The sequence below is a fragment of the Nanorana parkeri genome, unplaced genomic scaffold, assembly GCF_000935625.1.
Source record: "Nanorana parkeri isolate BGI_ZX_2015 unplaced genomic scaffold, ASM93562v1 scaffold963, whole genome shotgun sequence".
In the NCBI taxonomy this organism is placed as follows: Eukaryota; Metazoa; Chordata; class Amphibia; order Anura; family Dicroglossidae; genus Nanorana; species Nanorana parkeri.
Genome location: NW_017307231.1, coordinates 145,397 through 166,691, shown reverse-complemented (window position 1 = coordinate 166,691; position 21,295 = coordinate 145,397). Strand labels below are relative to the sequence as shown.

The 21,295-nt window shown below is 43.2% G+C and overlaps 1 protein-coding gene across 1 annotated transcript in view; it reads right to left on the bottom strand.

Annotated features, from left to right (window-relative positions):
- MARCH6 (membrane associated ring-CH-type finger 6) overlaps positions 1-21,295 on the bottom strand; it is a 499,681-nt gene that overhangs the window by 358,955 nt on the left and 119,431 nt on the right. The window contains exons 7-8 of the mRNA XM_018566614.1: positions 13,497-13,565; positions 12,171-12,245 (exon numbers count right to left, since the gene is read on the bottom strand). Of these exons, the coding sequence (XP_018422116.1) occupies positions 12,171-12,245; positions 13,497-13,565 (144 nt within the window). The remainder of the gene's footprint in view (positions 1-12,170; positions 12,246-13,496; positions 13,566-21,295) is intronic.

Sequence of the window (21,295 nt, the reverse complement as noted above, 5' to 3'; positions counted from 1 at the left end):
TGATCGCCCGCACAGGATCGCAGGGCACATTCTGCCTGCAGTGCGTTCCGGTGCAGTCAAAATGCTGCAAGCACTATTTTGACCGCATCGGGACGCAGGCACAATGTGCCCTGCGATCCCGTGCGGGCGATCACATTGTGGCTGGAGGGCGTGGCTATGGTGCCATTCACTTCAATGGCCCGCTACTCCCCCTCCTACCCGGCAAAAATTGAGCCTGCCGCAATGTGATGCAGTGCGTTCCGGACGGAATCGGGCTGGGACGCACTGCAAGTGGTGTGGACAACCCCTTAGAGCCAGAAGAATAAGCTGGTGAAGCAGATATCTGCTTCATCAGCTTCTTTGGGGTCCCTAGGTGACATTAGGGGTATTACATGGTTATTGTAGTTTTTGGCGGTTTCATGGATGCTTGACATGTTTAGCATCTATTTGCCAGGCGTGACCCCGTCTTTTATATTGTACCAAAAAATTAGCCATTATATTCTGATTCTGTGCACTAAATTTCATTTTAGTGTATTTTATCCTAAAAATACTGGTTTGATAAACATTCGCGCAAATACCGTGCAACATAAAAAATTGCAACTTGCATATGTTTATTCTACAGGGCCCCTGCTTTCAGAACATATATCATTGTTTGGGGGTCCGAAGCTGTTTTCTACCCAAAAATTCAGATTTTATCATGTGTGCACAAATGTAAGAAATTGCTCCGGGCAGCAAGTGGTTAATGAGTGTATAAATATTTGAATAGGTGTGTTTTCCTATTTTGGCGGTAATGATGATGAACATTTTTTAAACCCGAGCGCCCAAACTGCAACGTAATACTAAAGTTATTTTTAGTGTTGGCAATTTGAGATAAATAAATTGATTTTGCGTTGCAGTTTGGGCACTCGGGTTCAAAAACATTCGCCATCACTATACTAGTCCGACAATGACGCAGACAAGTGGCCAGAGGTAGCGGGGATCACGTCACTTCTGGCCAGTCCGGCGGCAGAGGAGGCCAGGCACCAGCAGCAGGTAAGAGTAGCTGGGAGGGAGATGCAGCCCCAACCAACCCACCTGGGACCCCTGCAGAGCCCGCCACAGAGTCTCAGATGGGCTGTGCAGCATGTATGGTGTGCTCTGCAGGGTCACTTTCAGGTGGGCTGTGTTGGGTCTCAGGTGGGTCCGGTGCCCAGCGAGTAACTAAAGCCAGAGACCGGCTTGAAAAACGTGGCTCGTAACTAAGCCCAGAGTCTGGCGCGCAACTAAGCCCAGAGTCCGGCACGCAACTAAGCCCAGAGTCTGGTGCGCAACTAAGCCCAGAGTCCGGCGCGTAACTAAGCCCAGAGTCCAATTCATATACTGTTCTGCATTGCTGTATAAATGTATTGCTGGGATTTATAGTCCCCCTACAAGCGGTGCCATTCTGCATTCGAGTGTAAGCTCCTCTGTACAGGGAATGATGTGACTGGCTCAGTGTTCTCTGTACAGCATTGCGGTATATATCAGAGCTATATAAATGTATAATATTAACAGTGTGACTGGCTCAGCGTGGCGGCGGTGCATTTGGGCGGTGTGGCACGACGACCGGGCGGGGGGGCCCGACCTAAAGCCGTGTAAGGGGCCCCGAAATTTCTGAATCCTGTACCTGGTGGAGGACCGATTAGCTAATGAGGCCTCCCTTGCGGCTCTTGTTTCACACCCCTGGATGTCAGGACAGGGAGCGAGTAAAGACATTTTATCCACTTATTTATTCATCTAAGAAATCGAACTTATTTATATAATTGATTTGAAGATGCATGTCGTTTGATGCACACGTTTGCACTTTTCACAACTGTGAATATATGGTTGGATAGGTTTTAATTTTGTCTTATATAGATAGATCACATGGCATTATGGTTGATTTTGCATTGATTGATGCAAAGACATTTTGGGCATAGTGCAGGTGTCATCACTGTTTTGCACTAAACTGCACTTTACCGTATACGGTTGGAAGCACATGGTTTTTGCTGGTTTTATATTGTTTCTTATTTTTCACAGATTAGTGAATCAAGGCACAGCACAATACAGTTCATTTATAATATCGAGGAAGTGTATATACTTTTGTGGTGTTTGCCGCTTGCCGCTATAGTACCCGGCTGTCACATCCTAGTGCAGCTTTTTTTTTATATATAAGAAGGGAATGGAGTTCAGCTCGCTGATTAACTAGCGGGGGGAGAAGTGCAGTCAGAAGCATGGACCTCAAGAAAGTCCCTGATTCCAGACTGGAGAGTTTCTAAAACAATTGGGTCACAAAGAAGAGGTCAAACTATATGAAACGCGCAATAGCATCCATAACATGAATAAGTGTGCAGGCAGGGTATGAGTATTATACTGGGCCACATTTAAAAAAAAGAAATCCGATAAATATCTGTTGTAGAGCAAGTGTTGTAGAGTTGTAATTTCTGACAAACATTTCCTGCACTCTGAGCATGACCAGGGATGTCAACCCGCATGAACTTACTGGTGTGTAAAAAAAGGTGTCCTTTATGAGTGAAACATTTATCACACTGTAAACATTAATAAATAGGCTCAGCAGTGCGCAATCTCCGATGTCCAAGAAAACTTTCTTCCTAATTGGAACTCTTCCCACATTTTGAACATAAATAGAAATGTCCATCTATACAAATTCACAGGTGCAGAAGTAATTGTTAGTTCAAAAGCGAGTTAATTTCTATATGGTAAATTATCAAACTGATAACAGAGACCATTGCAATGAATAGCAGTGTCTGAGCAATGTCCACTTAAAAAAATCCCCTAATAAATGATCCATAAACAGCATGAAACAGAAGAGTTATGACAAACCATTTGTATGGCAAACCACATGAGGAAACAGAGTAACCTATTGAATGGTGAAGGGTCCACAGGTAAGGGACAGTAGTAACCCAGCAATGTGATGATGTGCGGCAAAGGTATCACGGTCCAGCAGGGAATTGAATAGGCCCAGCAAAAAGATACCTCCCATAACGGTGAAGATCATCAGTGTGGAGTAGGTTTGGAAGAAGAGTGACAACTCCTTTGTGGCTTCGGAGTAACTACTTGCCACTGATCTTGACAAGGTAAGCGAGACAGAGCTTTCAATGGTGGATCCTGCCAGTTGTCCAGTTCAACAGATGGGAGATCAAGGGCTTTGATGAAAGGTTCCAGATCAGATGGAGATCTCAAAATATGTGATTTGCCATTCTTTCACACGGTGAGGCAAAAAGGGTATCCCCAATGGTAGGGAAGTCCACTATCCTGTAGGACTTTAGTAAGTGGGCGGAGAGCTCAGCGCTTAGCAAGCGTTCACCTTGACAGGTCTGAGAACAGGGTAATCTGGGCACCATCAAAGTCTAGCACACCAGCAGCTTGTGTCTTTTACATAATTTCTTCCTTAATAGAAAATCAATGTACCCGGCACAGGACATCACAGGGGCCCAGTTTGGTCTACGTAAACCAGGGGTCCGGTGAACTCTGTCAAGTTCAATGTCCTCAGTGACCGGTCTGTTGAGCGGAGAAGTAAATATGCCCAGGACAGTATCTCTCAGATCTTGCCAGCCGGTAGCTTCAGGAATCCCTCTTAGGTGTATGTTATTGCGTCTCCCTCTATCTTCTTGGTCGTCAATATAGGACTACATAGTTTGAAGAAGGGAGTGATGTTGAGCAGTCCACTGTAGTTCTTCCACAGCTGTTAAGATAGTTGGCACTGAGGAATCAAGCGAGTCCAGGTGTTGATGAAAGGACTGTAGGCCTTATAGCAGGTCAGCCATGCCATGTTTGTGTGCTGACTCAAGCTTGCTAAACATGCCCACAATGTCTTTCATTGTTAGAAGAAGGGCAAAGTATTTGCAGAAAGGAGGTAGGGATGTAATTGTTATTCCACTCATTATCACTGCAATCTGTCGTTTCTCTATCTCTACTAGTGGGAGCAGAGCAGGGACTCTGGAGATAAAAGGGGAGGAGAGACTGGGACGCTTCTCCTTATCAGGAGCTGTCAGAACTATTGGGCAGAAAATAATTTATAAGGCTTATACAGATTGTTACATGGGCATCCTGGAAGCCATCCTTTTCTGTCTGTTATACGGTGAATGCAAGTTCATTCTTCCTGGTTGAAGACTCTCACAGAAAATTTTAAGAGTCTTAGCACATACCTTCCCAGGTCATAAATTGTGGGGTCCCAAACAATTAACACGAGATAAGCACTGGACATGGTGCCAGACTATGTTCTAATTGTTCTAATGAGATTGATGACCGTCATGTCTCGATTTCAACAATGGACAAGAAACTGGAATGTTGAATTTTTTTTCTCTCTCGTTACTGGAAAAAGGGACTCATTTTAAAGTTGCCTGATGAAACATTATTATTCTTTGCAGTGATTATATTAGCAATAGTTTTATTGTATTATTATATCATATGAAGCATCTATATACCTACCTCATTGACAAAATGTCATGTAATTTTTTTTATATATAGATGTACGTTTATAATATCCAACCTATATTCATGATATATTGTTTGAGTGTACCCATTAAAATATATTAGTATGTATTATTAATATGGTGGGTTTATATTTTAAGTACATACAATTAGGTGGATACACCAATGTATTTTTATCATTTTTTTTTTTGGAGAACCACTGTGCCTGGTAACCCTATTCTTTTATTTTTAAGGTATTTGGGGAAAGAATGTTTATTGCCGTGGTTTAGACTTTCTGAAAGCTACCGTATTTTTCGCTCCATAAGACGCACTTTTTCCCCCCAAAAGGAGGGGGAAAATGTGCCTGCGTCTTATGGAGCGAATCCCAACGCCCGAGACATGCAGTTTCGGGCGCCGGGCGAGTAGTAGGAGCCACTGCTCGGCTTTAATACGAGTGATCTAATGAGATCACTCGTATTAAAGGCGAGCAGCGGCGGTGGCGATCAAGTTCAGCAGTAGGAGCCACTGATCGTTTAATACGAGTGATCTAATGAGATCACTCGTATTAAAACCGAGCAGCGGCGACGATCGAGATTACCATAGAGTAGACGAAGAACGGACGTTCTTCGTCTGCTATGTGTGATCACTGAGACCGTGGCGCTGTAATTTTAAACTGATATCTTTTAATCTTGGGGAGAAATACACAAATCAGTATAATCTCCGGGACGCTGATTTCAGTTTCTAGTTCAGGTTTAGTTTTGATGTATACTTAAAAATAATTTAGTTGAAATTTGTCTTTACCTTAAATATAGTATTGGCTTATAGCCAACCCTGTGCATGATGTGACAAATTTTGCCCATACGCTGTTAAAATTTTGAGCTTGTGAACATCTCTTTGCTGGGAGAAGTTAAGTGTCAATTCTGAACATTTTTGTTTCCACATTCTGTGAGCTACTGAGAAGCTACCAATTGAATTAAGGAGTTACTTATATCCGATACATTGATATTTTGGAATAATATTCTGTGATTGTATTTTTCATATCTGTATTATCAATATTATTGAAATTGTGGATCCATATTCTTTGTTTGTCACCAATTATATTTTAATTATTATTCTGCACTGATTTTTAATTAATAAATATATATATATATATTTTTGCACAAAATTGTATTCATCTTGTCTTCAAGTTAACGCAAATAAACAAACTCGAGTTGATTTTGATTTGTGGAAATAAGTTGGGAAACTCCTTAATAATTATAGATCCTTGCTTGTTTTCATAAATAGAAAAACTGTTTATTTCGCAGTATAAACATTCTGACATCTTAGATCCCCGTGGAGCAATGAAGAAACTCCCGGCCTTAGGGAAAAAGACTTCAATATCTCTCTTCCTGCCGGAGGTCCGGGAATCGTGAGAGCGGGATACATGCTTGCTACTGCATCCCATGGGATCCATGGAATAGGAGGTTATCGAGGCTCAGGCAGTGTTGAACTTGGGTCGGGAGACAGAACTTCAAAACACGTGTCTGCTCGCGGCCATATTGAAAACCATGCCCCCTACATCTACCTCTTAATCCTTTTATGCCTAAGTATACCTACAGATGGAACCACTGTGCCTAGTTAGCGTGTCTAGCAGATTTGGATGTACAGGTACCTTACTCTTTTCAATAAAATATATATTGAAATTAAATGCAGCTAAAAGTAAATGAAGTCCAACAATGCACCATGTAATATATATCAGGATAAAAAATGTATCCACTAACTGCAGGTTTTACAACATAATAGTAGTTTTAACAAAATGTTATTGTGGTAAGGTGATGTCACATGCATATATTAGAACTCCAAAATACTTTTGAGGGAGAAATGGTCTGTTCAGGTCCTTCATGTCCTCGTAGATGAAAAAAACAAACAAGGCATGGCAAGAGGACATCTTGTTGGACTGTTTTAGTTTGTGAGAGCCCAGACCCTCCAACCTGCTCAAGAACGTGGCAGGTAATTTTTACAGTTTAAGAGTGTTGCTGGGCTGCCATGATAACCAAAGAGAGGATATGGTTTCCTTCTGCTTAGAAAGATTAATTAGTTATTGAAGATGCTCCGAGTTTCCTCATCACCAAGAGAGGGTAGAGATTAGGCCTTGGAGGCCTGTTTCACAGAAGGTCCCAGTTCCAACTAAGTGAGGATCATGCCGGAATTTGAGTTCACTGGGAAAGGGGGAGAAGAGCGCTTGTGGCCCTTGTGGTCAGACTTTGACACTAGTTGTGAAAGTGGCAGCATAAGCTGAAAATCCACAGATATGCAGTGAAGAGATGCTGCTCAGAGTCTATGTAGAAAGGAAAAGGGTGACGAGTGTGCAGGAAAAGTACACCCCTTCCTGCAAGACCAATGGGAAAAAAAACCATGGGCGGAACCACAAACATGAATTACATAGTTACATAGTATTTGAGGTTGAATAAAGACATTAGTCCATCAAGTCCAACCTATTAGGATCTCATTCTAGGAGTACCTGTACCCCTGTATATTACGGTCCCTTAAGAAATTGTCCAAAAGTTTCTTGAACAATTCCACATTATTTGCTGAAATCACCGCCTGTGGCAGTGAGTTCCAGACCCTAACTGATCTTACTGTGAAGAACCCCCTTCGCCCCTTGTGCTGGAATTTTTTTTCCACCAATTTTAGGTGGTGGCCTCTAGTTTTTGTAATGGAGTTAATTTTAAACAGTTTATCGCTAATGTTGCTACCACCATTGAACATTTTGTACATGGAGATCATATCCCCCCTTAATCTCCTCACCTCCAATGTGAACATGTTTAAATTTAGTAGCCTTGTCTCGTAGCTCTGGTCCTCCATACCCCTAATTAGTTTGGTTGCCCTCCGTTGGACTTTTTCCAACTCAAGGACATCTTTTCTTAGTACTGGTGACCAGATGAGGTCGTTCGACCAGATGAGGTCGAACCAATGATCTATACAATGGCAAAATTATAGACTTGTCCCTGCAAAGACTTGTCCCTGCAATACATCCCCTTTTTAATACAGGACTTTGTTTACAGCATCAGATAAACTCTGGACCCGTTCCCGTAGCCAGTTCTCTATCCACGTACACAGTAAGAATTAGTCTATGTAAGAATTGCACACAAGCTCCTGGGGGAATAAATGGGGAGGGGGAGGATTTGGATACACCCAGCCTACTCACATGGGAACCAATTCTTCATAGACAGGTTTAGGCAAAGCAACTGCCACATATCAGGACCCAGAACAGGTAGCACTGCAGTAAATCCTCAGACTAGGCTGAAATAGCAGAGGAGGCAGAACACTGTGCAGAGGATTGTGCAGGTATTTTCACAACAGGAACAGTCACAGTGATATCATCAATGTTAAAACACCCAATGGCTGACTGCAGAGACTTCCAGGATTTAGCATCCGGCCTAATTTTACCAGCAACAATTTAATGAAGAAACATTCCCACAACATCTTAGAACATTAGAAGAGCTGAAGAAAGATGTCCATTCTTCTTAAGGACAGTAAGCCAAAATTGAAAGGATACCTTGAAAAGTTATTGCTTTTAGGGGTGTTGTGGAAATTTCATTATATGGACTTGTGTGGACATTTTTATATTAGGGTGTGTGTGTGTGTGTGTGTGTGTGTGTGTGTGTGTGTTCTATAGGTTGTCATCTGTCTCCCTGTGTTGGATTTAACCGAGGGACACTTCAGCAGAGCGTACTTGGGTTGAATCGGGCCCAGCTGTAAAACCATCAGTAGGAAAACCTTCTTATGGGTTTGGAGACGTGTTCGCAGTGTATGTACACATTTGCCGGTTTGTAAGCATCAAGCGCAATGTGCTGGGCTTATTGCCAGCGAACGTCTATGTGCATTAGCGGAGTCCGCATAACGAGAGATACATATTATATTTCTATTGCGGCTGCGCTATCCTTTTGTGGATACATATCTGCTTTAATGAGAATACATTGACTTATGCCTTGCTGGTGTACTGGTACCGTACACTGGCAATAGCATTAGCAATGTCTCCGCAAATAGTCTCAAATCTGTATGAACAAATAAAATGATCTTAATAGATACTGGTCAATCTGAGCAGTATTGAATGGGGTCCATGCTGGCTAAGATGGCAGATGTGCATACACGTGGCTGATCAGGGCAATGAACATGACTCAGCACATCATAGTCTAATGGCACGAATTTCCGTGCGCGCATTTCCTTTGTTTAACAAGGGTGCGCGCATTTGCGTGCACCAGCGCTAGTGAGTCATGCACATTTCTCTGCACATCCACAGTGGTGCACTCCCCTTTTCTTTTGTTATGTAACTGTACATTTTGGGCTGATTGGCTGATGTTGTAAAGCCATCTCCCTCTGGGCGTTATCCTTTTGCCTCTTAATAAACGGAGATGCTCGTGGCCAAGATAGGACTTACACACTGAGCCTCCAGTTTGAAGCAGCGTCTTGTCTGACTATCTGGCACTATGTAAGGGGTTCCGGGGACGTCCAGCGGTGAGAGTGCGTTACACAGTGGAACACACCAGGAAGAGGATCACCGCAGTCATGCCCCCTCACTGAAACGCAGGCCGATGCATTCCACCCTGGAACGCGGAAGCGGCGAGACGCCGCTGCTTCGTTTTCCCACGCCTGCGGGCGGTTACACACTACCGAAGTACTTATTTTCCTTATACAAAAGAGCTGAATACAACGTGCTTTTAAGTGCAAAGGAATTATTTGTGCTTGGCGCACCTTAATGCCGAAAGTGTATCTCTTAGCGCAGCAGAGATTTGTGCGCACAGCCCAAGTGAATTCCCATAACAGCGGCTGGCCTTAACTTTTTTTTGCCCCACAGTTCAATCCTCCAATTGGTGGCATTATAATCCACAGTTCATGAATATGGAATACTTTGACCTTCTGTGGACTGTAACAAAAATTGAATCAATCTTGGTTTCATGTACCACATGTTCACTAGCGATAACATTTGCTGCTGTCCATAGCAACCAATAAGAAGGTGTTTCCTTTTAAAATCTAAACTGCAGGAATAGTAGTTACATAGTATTTGAGGTTGAACAAAGACACAGGCCCATCAAGTTCAACCTTTGTGTGTTTGTGCGTGAGCTGTGCATGCGTATATGAGTCTCTGTGTGGTCTAGTATTTAACCCCTTCGTGACTGACGACGTACAGTGTACGTCGCCAGCATCGGGGCTGTTTAAACAGACTCCCGGCGACTTTTGCCGCCGGGAGTCTGTTTAAACTTGTAGAGCCGACTGTCGGCTTTACAACAGAAGCGATCCTGGCGACTTACCTGTCGCCAGATCGCTTCTGCGTCCCGAAGAAGGGGCCGCCCCCCCCGCCGGACACCCCCGCCGTGCTTCCCGGGCTCCGTTGCCCCTCCTACGGGCCCGGGACCGGCGATCTTTGTGTCCGCGGGGAGCTGGGGAGGAGGTCGACGAACTTCCGTTCATCGATCCCCTCCCCGTTCTATGGGACCGGGAGCGATGCAGATTGCATCACTTCCGGTCCCTGGGCTGTCAGTTCTGGGCTCCTGCAGCCCAGCTATAAGCTATTGAAGTGCGATCTGCACTTCAATAGCTTATTTCTAGTGTAAAGGTGACACTGAGGGTCTTTTGGACCCCCAGCATCACCTTAAAGAGGACCTGTCACCACCATCTGCTATTACATGGGGGGGCTTGCAAGCCCCCCCATGTGATAGCAGTCAAAGTAAAGTAAAAAAAAAAAAAAAAACAGTTTTTAAAATTAAAATGAAATAAAATAAATCTAATAATAATAAAAAAAAATTTAAAAGTCCCCCGCCCCCGCGAGTCGCCACGTAAACACGCGTCGGGTGCGCCTACGCATGAAAACGATGAACGCGCTACACATGTTGGGTATCGCCGCGCACGCCGGAGTGAGAGCAATAATTCTAGGGCCAGTATTTTGGGGTATCTCTAAATTGATGACCTGTGGGGGCTTTTAAAGTGTCTTTTATTGACTTTTTGGGGTACTGCAGTTTTTCGCCGTTTCACGGTCGCACGCAATCTGTAAACTGGGCATGTTGGGTATCGTTTTACTCGTTGTAACCTCATCTTTTATATTTCATTAAAAAAATGGGTAATTTGTTGTGTTTTGGGGCATTTAATTAAATTTGTCACTAAATTTTGGGATTTAATAAGGAGTTGCGCTAATATTGCGCAACATAAAAATGTTCAACTACCACCATTTTATTCTATAGGGTCTTGGCATTCAGAAAATATATAATGTTGGGGGGTTTTACGTCATTTTCAGGCCTAAAATGTGGAATATAACATGGGTGCAAAAAATGAAAAAAGGGCCTCAGTCATGAGTACCTGTACCCCTGTATGTTACGGTCTCTTAGGATGGTATCTAATTGATTTTGAACAAATCAATATTCTTTGCAGATACCACTGCTTGCGGAAGAGAGCTCTAACTGCAAAGAAACACCTAAGCCCTTTGTGGTTAAATCTTTTATCCATCAAAATCACGTCCCCTCCTAATCTCCTAATTTCCAGCGTGAACAAGTTTAAATTCAGCTTTGATGCTCTTCTCTGTACTCTATCCAGCTCAAGGACATCTTTTCTGTGGACTGGTGACCAAAACTGAACCGCACACTCAAGATGAGGTCGCACCAGTGATTTATAAAGTGCCAAAATGATTGCTTTGTCTCTAGAGTACATTCACTTTTAAATGCATGACAGCACTCTGCTAGCTTTGTTTCCTGTAGCCTGGGATTGCATGCTGTTATCCAACCTGTGGTCAACAATGATCCCAAAATCTTTTTTCCATTTCTGACTTCCCTAGTGGAGTACCCATTAATGTGTATTCCACTTGCCTGTTTTTAACCCCAAAATGCATTACTTTACATTTTTCAACATTAAACCTCATCTGCCACATAGTTGCCCACTCCCTTATTTTATCCAGGTCCTTCTGTAATGCTATAATGTCTAATCCCGTGTCCATTACCCTCCCAATTTTAGTGTCGTCTGCAAACACAGCAACACAGCTATTAACACCTTCCCCAATATCATTAAACAGGTTAAATAGTATGGGGCCTAGCACAGAACCCTGGGACACTCCACTCTCAGCCTTAGACCAATGTGAAAAATAGTAATTTATCAATAATCTCTGGACCCATTCATGTAGCCAGTTTTCTATCCATTTACACACCATTTCATCTATCCCCGTAGATTTATGCTTGTGTATTAAGCGTTTATGTGGTCCTGTGACAAATGCTTTTGCAAAATCCAGGTACACAACATCCACTGGCTTTCCTCTATCCAGATCTCTACTCACCTCTTCAAATAATGTTGGCCTGGCTCAGGTTGGCCTGACAAGAACGGTCCTCCATAAATCCATGTTGATTATTATTATACCATGGTCACAAACAAAATCCCCTAAATAGTCCTTTATCATTCCCCCAAACAGTTTGCATACTTTTGATGTTAGACTGACTGGTCTGTAGTTCCCAGGTTGGCATCTTGAACCTTTTTTGAATATTGGTACTACCGTAGCTTTACGCCAGTCACTTGGTACCCATCCAGTCACTTGGTAGTCACAGTCACATCCAGTCACTAACAAGTTAGTTGAAAGCTAATTGCTTGCTATGAGTAAAAATACATTTTCTTGATAACACACTTTCATACCTCAGGTTCCCTGTGATTTCAGGAAACACAACAGCTCTGAACTAATAGATTACCAGGCAAAGATTAGGCAACTCATGCTACCTAAATACATGAACATGTCAAGCTATACTCACCAATGAGCATATATCCAACCACCATCCACAAATGAGAGGGAAAACACCGATTTCTACAACCACTAATAAAGAAACCTTTTGGAAACAGGAAACAAAAGTGAGTTACCTGACACAAACAAAAGCTTACTAAATTATTGCAGACCTTAAACATAAAAACTGTAACAATGATTAAAAAAAAAAAAAACAACAATTGAGATTCCCTGTTGCTGCAGGTCCCAACACTATTCACAACCGTCATAATGCAGAAAATCATTTCCAGCAGTCAATAACTGGCTTTTGTAATAGGATGATGACCCCAGGTCACTCAACACATTGCACAGCAAAGTAGCTTCCTTAGAGACATGCAACATGTTGAGTGTTCTGGGTTTGTCGTTATCTGACTGCATAACAATATCTATCCCTGGCTGGATCAGGTACATAAGCTGAGTATTCAATGCCTTCTTCAATTACTCTGTTTCTTCTCACTTGCAATTCCTCCACTTTAACCGCTGTTTTACCACACCTCCTCAGTTGTACCGATTCAGTTGCCTCTCCTTTCTCTTTCAGCCTTCCCTCGGCTTTCTAGGTTCTGTTTGTCTCACTTTAATTCACTCTTTCCTATAGATGTTTCAGGCTGTCCCTTTTCCAAATACATGGGTTCAGGTCATGCACTATTATAGCAGAACTCAATGAATTGTGGGGTAGCCCCACTGGAAGGGTTAACTGCTCGTTTATGTCTAGGTTTACAAAAAAACACTAAGGTATACTCACCTGAACTGCTCTGCCAGCTTCTGAGGGGATATGGGGGAGAGTGGGAGCAGAGGGGAGATGGGGGGAGAGTGGGGATATAGGGGAGAGTGGGACCAGAGGGGATATGGGGGAGAGTGGGAGCAGAGGGAATGCTGTTTGGGGGTTTTAAGTAATTTTAAGGCCTAAAATGTGGATTATAACATGTAAACAAAAGATGGGGGAAATAAAGGCCTCGGTCATGCAGGGGTTAAACTAACTTGTTTTCAATGAGCAATGCTGCCGCTGATCTACATGTCTGCAGGCACAGCCCACTATCAATCGAAGCAGCAACACTGCTAAACACTGTACTTGGGATGCATAGTTGTCCTATTCAGGGGTAGCAGAGGTAATCATTTAAAACAATGAATATGCATTATAACATTGGTGTTATTAGACAGTGGCCAAATTCCAGTAAGGACTTGCACTGTACTGAATTGTGTGTTTTTCATCATTTTACCATTTTACAATTTACATTGACAGATGTAAAACCATTTTAAATAATAATTTACAAGATGTACAAAGAAAACATGAAAAGCAGTTTAACAATTTATAAATTACCTTCACAACAATGTAACAGATGCCTAATAAACGTCGAGATCTCTGAAATTGTACAATTGCTGCCAAACCCTGAAAGGTGTATTAAGGAAAACATATTGTCCATTTAACAAGTGGACTCCCCTTATTATCAGTGTAAAATGAAATGATACACAGAAAAATTCTATTATATCTGCAGCCTAAATAAAGTGCAACATTTTATTGCAAAATCATTATGGAAATGTAAAATGATCAATGAAGATCCTGAAACAAAACCAAAATAAAAATGTGCTCTGTAACTAATATAAAACTGATGACAAGAAAAACTGTAGATATGCAAAGACCAAGGGCTAATGTATGTGTTGTATGGCCACAAGATGGTGCTATAGGCCATACAGCACTGCAATTCATGGTTGTATAAGTAAAGAGCTGAGCAAACAGTTTATCAATAAGCCCCCAAACAATACTTAGTGTAACTAAAGACTCACTGGATAAAATATAGTTTTTGTCAGATACATTCTACAGGTAGTACAGTGCTTATGTATAAGTACACTTTGAATCATAGATAAGTTTGATAACATAATAATTATAGCTGCAAGTGCCATCCATGCGTGCCATTCCACAGGCATCTGTCTTGTAACTGTACAAAAAAAAACAATCTGCTAAAGTTTGTTATCTCGCTGAAGCAGCACACTGATGATGTCATCCATATGCTTTCCCTTCTTTTAAGCAAGCTGCCAGCATTAGAGTAACAGCACTCTACAATGGGATTGTGTTTGGCTTACCTCCGGCTATAGGGGTGCTGCCTCAGATGTGCTTTCTCCGGCCAGCATGTGTTTTCCCAGAAGTGAAGCCGGACAGATGTGACAACAGGGGGCCAGAATCAGACAGTGAGTGTGCAGAGTTTAATTTGTCCGGTCCTATGGGGAAATATTTCTCCCTCCTCCCCACCAAACAAGACTTGGAAGCAATGTTCCAGTGTATGGGAGATTTGTACAGGAGAGATATGGCGGAGATCTGAGCTGATCTGCAAGGATTCCACGAGAGAGCAGACACACTTAAAGCTGTGGCTACACCTTTACTTATCAGCTATTCCTCAGTGAGACAGTTTGGGAATATCATGTTCGGATCTGGAATTTGTTGTCTTGTGTGGATGGTTTGGAAGATAGGCCTTGAAGGAACAATATTGGGCTGCAGGGGATAGCCGAGAAAACGGCAACCGCGGAGCTATCACTGACAGTCCAAGGTATCTTTAGCACCCTTTTAGGCAACCCGAGGACAGATCTCATTGAAATCAATTGTGTACATCATGTTCCTGGTTTTCAGAAGCCTGATACTATGCAGACTGGGGGGTGTTTTGTGCAGAGTTCACTTTTTTAAACAGAAGGAGGCAATTTTATTGAAAACCAGGGAGGAAAGGATCCCTTGATTTCAATGGGGATAACCTTTTTCCTTGACATCTAAGGGAACTCACACAAAGCGGAGAGCTTTAGGCCCGTTGATGCATACTTTGACAGCGGCAGGTATTACATATAGATGGGGTACCCATTCCACTTGCTGACTCATCAGAATGGACACTCTTATATTGTGCGTACGCCTGAGCACTTACCTGTCTTTTTAGACGCATTTGGTCTATGTTTGGTGAAGCTGGGTGCTTTGCCAGATCCCTTGGCCCGTGTTTGACCAGACTCCTAGTTGGGAACCTTGGACTCTGTCAGGTATCATCTCGGAAGAAGCCTGGTGATTGTTTGGGAGGGTCTGCTGCTAAGTGGGGTGTTCAAGGTCTCAGCAATACATATAACTATTAGTATATGCTGTGAGTCAGGAACCTCATTATGACTGTCCTGGATGCTGAAGCCCTGTGAATATTAGAATATTTGGGGGATATGCAAATGCTCTGTTTTTATGGACTACTATTGACATATCCTCTATTTTAGTGATGCCAATGTTATAATGTGAGGATTTGATTGTATTAGGTTACCATTTGATTATGTTCATCCTCCCTCTCTCCCCCCTTTCCCCCCACCCACCTTTGTTTTGTCCATGATGCATGGTCTGCAACCCTTGGAATGTTACATTCTTATGGTATAGTATTTATTTTCATTATTTATGCAGTAGCCATTATACAGTATTTAGCTAGTGTGAATAAATGCAATTCCAATTTAACTAATCTAAAATGAATACATGAAGCTGTTGTAGTTAAAGTGCAGTCACTTATAGATATAGAGCAAAGTGCACAGCACTATCAATTCAAGACAGCTATCAGTGTACCAACATTAATCCCTCTTAAAGTGCATAATAGATAGATACTAAAGTGCATCAATATCAACAATTTCTACTAAAGTGCATCAAAAATATTTTGAATATAAAATAAATAAAACCATAGACCAATAATTAATTCTTAAAAGGTAAATAACTCGAGGGGGCATGGCCTGGCGTCGGGGAAGATGGTCACACTTTAGAGAGGCTCTGATAACACAGCGAATCTGAGGCATTATCTACAGTGACAGAGTACTCACTCTACCTTCCTAACAGCTCCAATTTGTCCCGCTACCCGACTGCTACTATGGGAAAGAAGAAAACAAAAGATGGACCCTGTAAACTTACTATTTTTTTACAGTACGGTCGGGTCCCCCTCCAGTTCAGATGGCACCAGAACATAATGCGGTTCCTCCTTGCAGCTTTCACAAGCTGCTTCACCCGATGAGCAGTCTGCTGATGACCTTAGAGGGACTACAGCACACAATAATTCCTCTATGACTACCAGCAGCTCTTCTAAACCAAAGCACATCTAAAAAGTTTTTTATTAGATACAAAAACATTAAAAAGGCCATGAAGTTAAAATAAGGATACTCATATCCTAATAGCAAAGTACCTCTGCATGCCACTCAATATATTCATGATTAAAGCATATAAAATCACACAAACATGATTGGATAATTCATATAGATATTACTGATAGGTGAACATGATAATCACCTCTGAACACAGAGGAATGATAGGTATTGACAACACCATCGGCGATAACTCTACATGAGCATAATTGGAAAGAGAACATGATAAATAGTAAATGAAAAATATTTTCCGAATCATATGTGTGAAACAGCCTTATCTGAAGATGGTAAAGAGTGGATGGTAATCTCTACGCGTTACGCGCTCAAATCGCTTCCTCAGGAGGTGGAAGAGATCTAGTTAATCATAAAAAATATATGATGTATACATCCAAAGAGGAATTCTACATATATGTATTAGCATTAATAGATTGCTGATGATGTCACCTACCCCGCAGAAAGTTGATGCACATGTATCAGACGGGATATTAGTAACAGCCTAATATGATCAAATACTTAAAGATAGCACACATTTTAAGAAAAAAAGAGATAATGAGTATACTTGGCAAGAAAGGTCCACTACGTCCCTGTCAGAGCATAATGAAAACCAGACAAGCAAAAGGTGCTAGTTAAAATACTTATTAGGAACAGTGTCCACAGGAGCAAGCAGTATCATAAACCGGAACAAGCCAGAGTCAGGAGCCGGAGTGGGTAGTCACCCAAGCCAGGTCAGGAACACCGAGATCAGCATCAGGATCAAGCCAGGAGCAGGAGCCAGGAAATCAGCATGGTCAGGAACAAGCCAGGAGCAGGAGCCACAGGAGAACATCAGCCAGGATCGGGTCATACACAGAATCAGGATACTCAGAGCAGCAGGAATGCACTAGCAGGAAGGCCACGCAAGGGCAACGTCAGACTGGACTGAGTGGTTTATATATAGTGAGTGGGGTGATGTCATCACTCAGGGATAGGAAACTCCCATCTGACTCTCTCAGATGATGCTCTCCTTTCTGACCATAAGAGGGAGCCTGGGAGTAGTGAGCAACGTTCCAGAGTCTGCTCAGGCAAAGAAGGAAACAGGTGAGTAAAATGGCAGCCAAGCCAGAATGCTGAAAACCAGTAAAGTCAGGGTGGAACCCTGGCAATCCCCCAATAAGAAGACATGTTACTAAGGCACAATAGGATACTCTACACAATCCCTACATTATATAATTGAGGACTAAACATCTTTAAAGGTTATTGCCAAAAAGCGTACATGGTTAATTGCCTAGGTACTAGAGTACCAGTATTTTTTTCCCCGGTACTCGCCGATACCGAATACCGATACCGGAAGTCCCATTAAGAAATCCAGGTGGTGTGTAATGACTCGCCACCTGGCTTCCTGATTAGCCAGGAAGCTGGGCGACATGTAAAGACTCTCCACCAGGCTTCCCGATTAGCAGGGAACCTGCTAGATGACGAGAAAGCATGGAGGCGGCTTTCTGGTCAATCAGGAAGCCGGGCGCCGTGTCATGATGCAGAACCTGGCTTCCTGATTGGGAGGTGAGGGAGCATGAAGCTGGCTTCCCGGGCCAATCAGAGAGCCGGGTGCCGCGTCATTACACGGTGCCCAAATTCCTGATTGGCCAGCTTCCTGACCAATCAGGAAACCAGGCAGCGAGTCAAGTGACGAGGGAGCATGGAGCAGGCTTCCCGGCCAATCAGGAAGCCAGGCAGCGTGTAATGGCGCGTCTTCTCTCGTTGCACGAATGCCAGGCAATTGAATTTCGTGGCTTAAGCCATCTCAGGGGGAGGAGCCGGATGATGCAGCGGGAGAGGATGTGGAACCCTGTGTCGAGACCCGGAACGAGGATCATATTCTTCTTTACCATCGACAAGTACCGGAGAAACAGGTGGTGGTGTTCTATCCGGGAAAGCTTCTGGTTTGTACGGTTTCACTAAAAAAATGTGGAAAGTAGTATGAATCTTCAATTCCTGTGGTAGTGTCAGTCGGATTGCTGATTGATTGATAATTGACTGTATGGGGAAAGGCCCAATGAACAAACTACTGAATTTTTTAGTTGGTGTCTTTAGATTTAGGTTTTTAGTAGAGAGCCAAACTAAATCTCTGGCCTGATACTGTGGTGAAGCTCTTCTCCTTAGATTATAGTAGAATTTATGTCTACGCTTAGCTTCCCCAATGTTTTCTTTTAAATGGGTTTTTTTTTACATCTTGTATTTGTTGTAGGAAGTTTTTTGCTGGATTGTTTGTGGGTATCAGTTGAGGGGGTAGAAAAGATGGATGAAACCCGTAATTAGAATAAAAATGGGTTTGGTTAGTCGTGCAACTCAATGTGATCATTCCGTTAATGGGAGTAGTTCACTCCAGTTATCTTGCAAGTGAGTGCAAGAACAACATAGGTATTGTTCTAAACACAGATTCATTATTTTGTGCGTTAGTTTGTTGGTGATATGCGTTAGAGCGGCAATGATCGATTTGAGCTCTCCAGAATTTTGAAACGAACTGTGACCCATGATCCGAGACAAGAGAACTTGGCAGTCCATGTAATTTGTAATTAAAGCATCGGCCGTCTCTTTTGAAGTTGGTATCTTTGTAAGTGGTGTAAAATGTGGCATTTTAGTCCACATATCAACTACTACAAGAATAATACTGTACCACCCAGAAAGAGGCTGTTCTACAATGACGTCTAATTAAATTGCTTCTCATGGTTTATCTGGTGTTGGTAAATTAGTAAGAAAGCCAAATGGAAGGGTTGTTCGTGTAAACGTTATGTACTCTTATGGCCTGGTGAACAAGGGTTTGTATGTAGTTGAGGAAGTTACTTCACTTCCACAGCTGGATGTAGGAACCTAACATCAGTCACATAATTAAATAGACAGTAGTACTTGCGGTTTAGTAGCACAGTTCAGAGGGCACAGCAGGTGGCACAGAGGATTGATAAAGATTTTGCAATTCCTGAGAGTTCCTTGCTACTTGGAAGAGGTGTACGTAAAGTTGCTACAGGGGGGTTGCTGATCCTTTCCTGCTGCCAGTCTTGCAGAGAGAAGGGGTTAACAGTCCAAGACTCTGAGAGACAGCAGTAGTTACACTTGCAAGCACAAAGGATCCGTTTACACTGATGACAGGGGAGTATGGCTGGGCCGTGAGTGGAACCCCTTGGCAGGGGCGGCAAGCCAAAGTCTGAGGTTAAGGTACACAGGGGAAATCCAAGAAGAGTAGTCAGGTCCAATCAAGGTCGAGGCAGGCAGCTAGGTTCAGAAACAGAAGGGCAGGCCAAAAGGGTCGGTAATAGGGAGTCCAAGCAAAGGGTCAGGAAGCGGGACGGTTCAAGGCACAGGGAGCTGGGAGATCACACCATAGGGATTGAATGACTCAGCAATGAGCCAGGGCTCTGACTGGGCTTTTATACACATTGGGGAACTAACACCACCCCCTGGCTGCCGAGGCAACCAGGAAGCTTCTCCATCCAGGAGCCAATGGCAAAAGAATGGCAGAGGGTATGTGCTGGGAACCCCCCCAGCAAAGATCACACCTGAAACTACAGGTGTGCCCCTCTGCACGTGCGGACACCTGCCGTGCATGCACACCTGCAAACCCGGTGCCAGGGATCCTGCCAGGGAGGGGAACTTGTGCACTCTGCTGCACATGGCGACCTTGAGGAGTGGTAAGACCCCTGGTACCCTGACAACTGAATTGCTCCTATCATAGCAAGGCAGGAGCGAGTCTCTAGAGAGCAGGAAGATACGAGGAGCAGAGGGGAGAGAATGTCTCTCCTAAACTGCAAGATTTGGGGAGTACGGAGGAGGAAGGAAATTGCCCAGCGTCTTCTTTCCTTGCACGAACACCAGACAATTGAATTTCGTGGCTTAAGCAGACTCCCCTGGGTCGAGACCTGGAACGAGGATTGGGTAAGGTTGTTACAGTGGTACACCCAGTCCAGTACTCGGTTCAAAATGGTGGCTTGATAGTATAAATGAAAGTTCGGTAATGCCAGGCCTCCATGTATTTAAGGTCTAATTAGTACTCGATGGGAGATTATCTGTCTACAGTGTTTACAAATACATTTGCAAATAATTATGTGGAGTGTCGTGCAATATGAGGGAAGGGCTATTGGGAGTGTTTGGAACAGAAAGATGACCCTAGGGAGAAAATTAATTTTAATTGTGTTGCCTCTGCCAAGCGAGATAGGATTTATTATTATGCCAGGTGGTTAGGTCACGTTTTATACCGTTTAAGAGGGACATATAATTAGCCGTGAACAAGTCAGAGTAGTGGTTTGTGAGGTATATGACTATGTATTTCAATTTGGTAAGTTGCCAAACAAATGGTAAGGGGGATTTTAGAGAGGAGGCAGTCTCTATTGGGACTGCTATCTTAAAAATTTCTGATTTGCTCAGGTTTATTTTAAAATTAGATACATGGCCTTGCTCACACAGTAAAACTGGGAGGGAGGTCAGTGGGCTTTGTATAAAAAACCAAACAGAGGATGTAGGGGTCCAAAGACAGAATGTCATCTCCATTCCCCCTCACAGCTGTGTTGGGGATGAATACTAGGAGTGGATGGAACATTGATGAGCTGCACCGGCATGGCTCTGCTCTGGGATAGTTGTGGGGGCTGGATGAGCCCATCCAAGTCTCTGCCCCACCTAATTGTGGTAATATCATTGCCACATATGCATGGGCTTGGTTCTGCCCACCGTGACGTTGTACCTTGTGATAGGTGAACGCCACAAACTGTTTGAATATAAGGGGAGTGGTAGAAAAGACACACACATTATTATAATGCAGGGCTCAAAATTTCCACTCGCCCCCTCGCAATGTGCGAGTGAAAATTGCGTGGTGGTGAGTGGAAATGAAGCCATTGAGTCAGGCAACTCCTCCTAGAGGGACTCCTGGACCTCCTCGGGGCGGCTTCTCTCCTCCTCATCGCTCTACTCCTCACCGACATGATGACATCGCTCCCTCGTCCGTCCAACCCCCCCCCCCCCCCC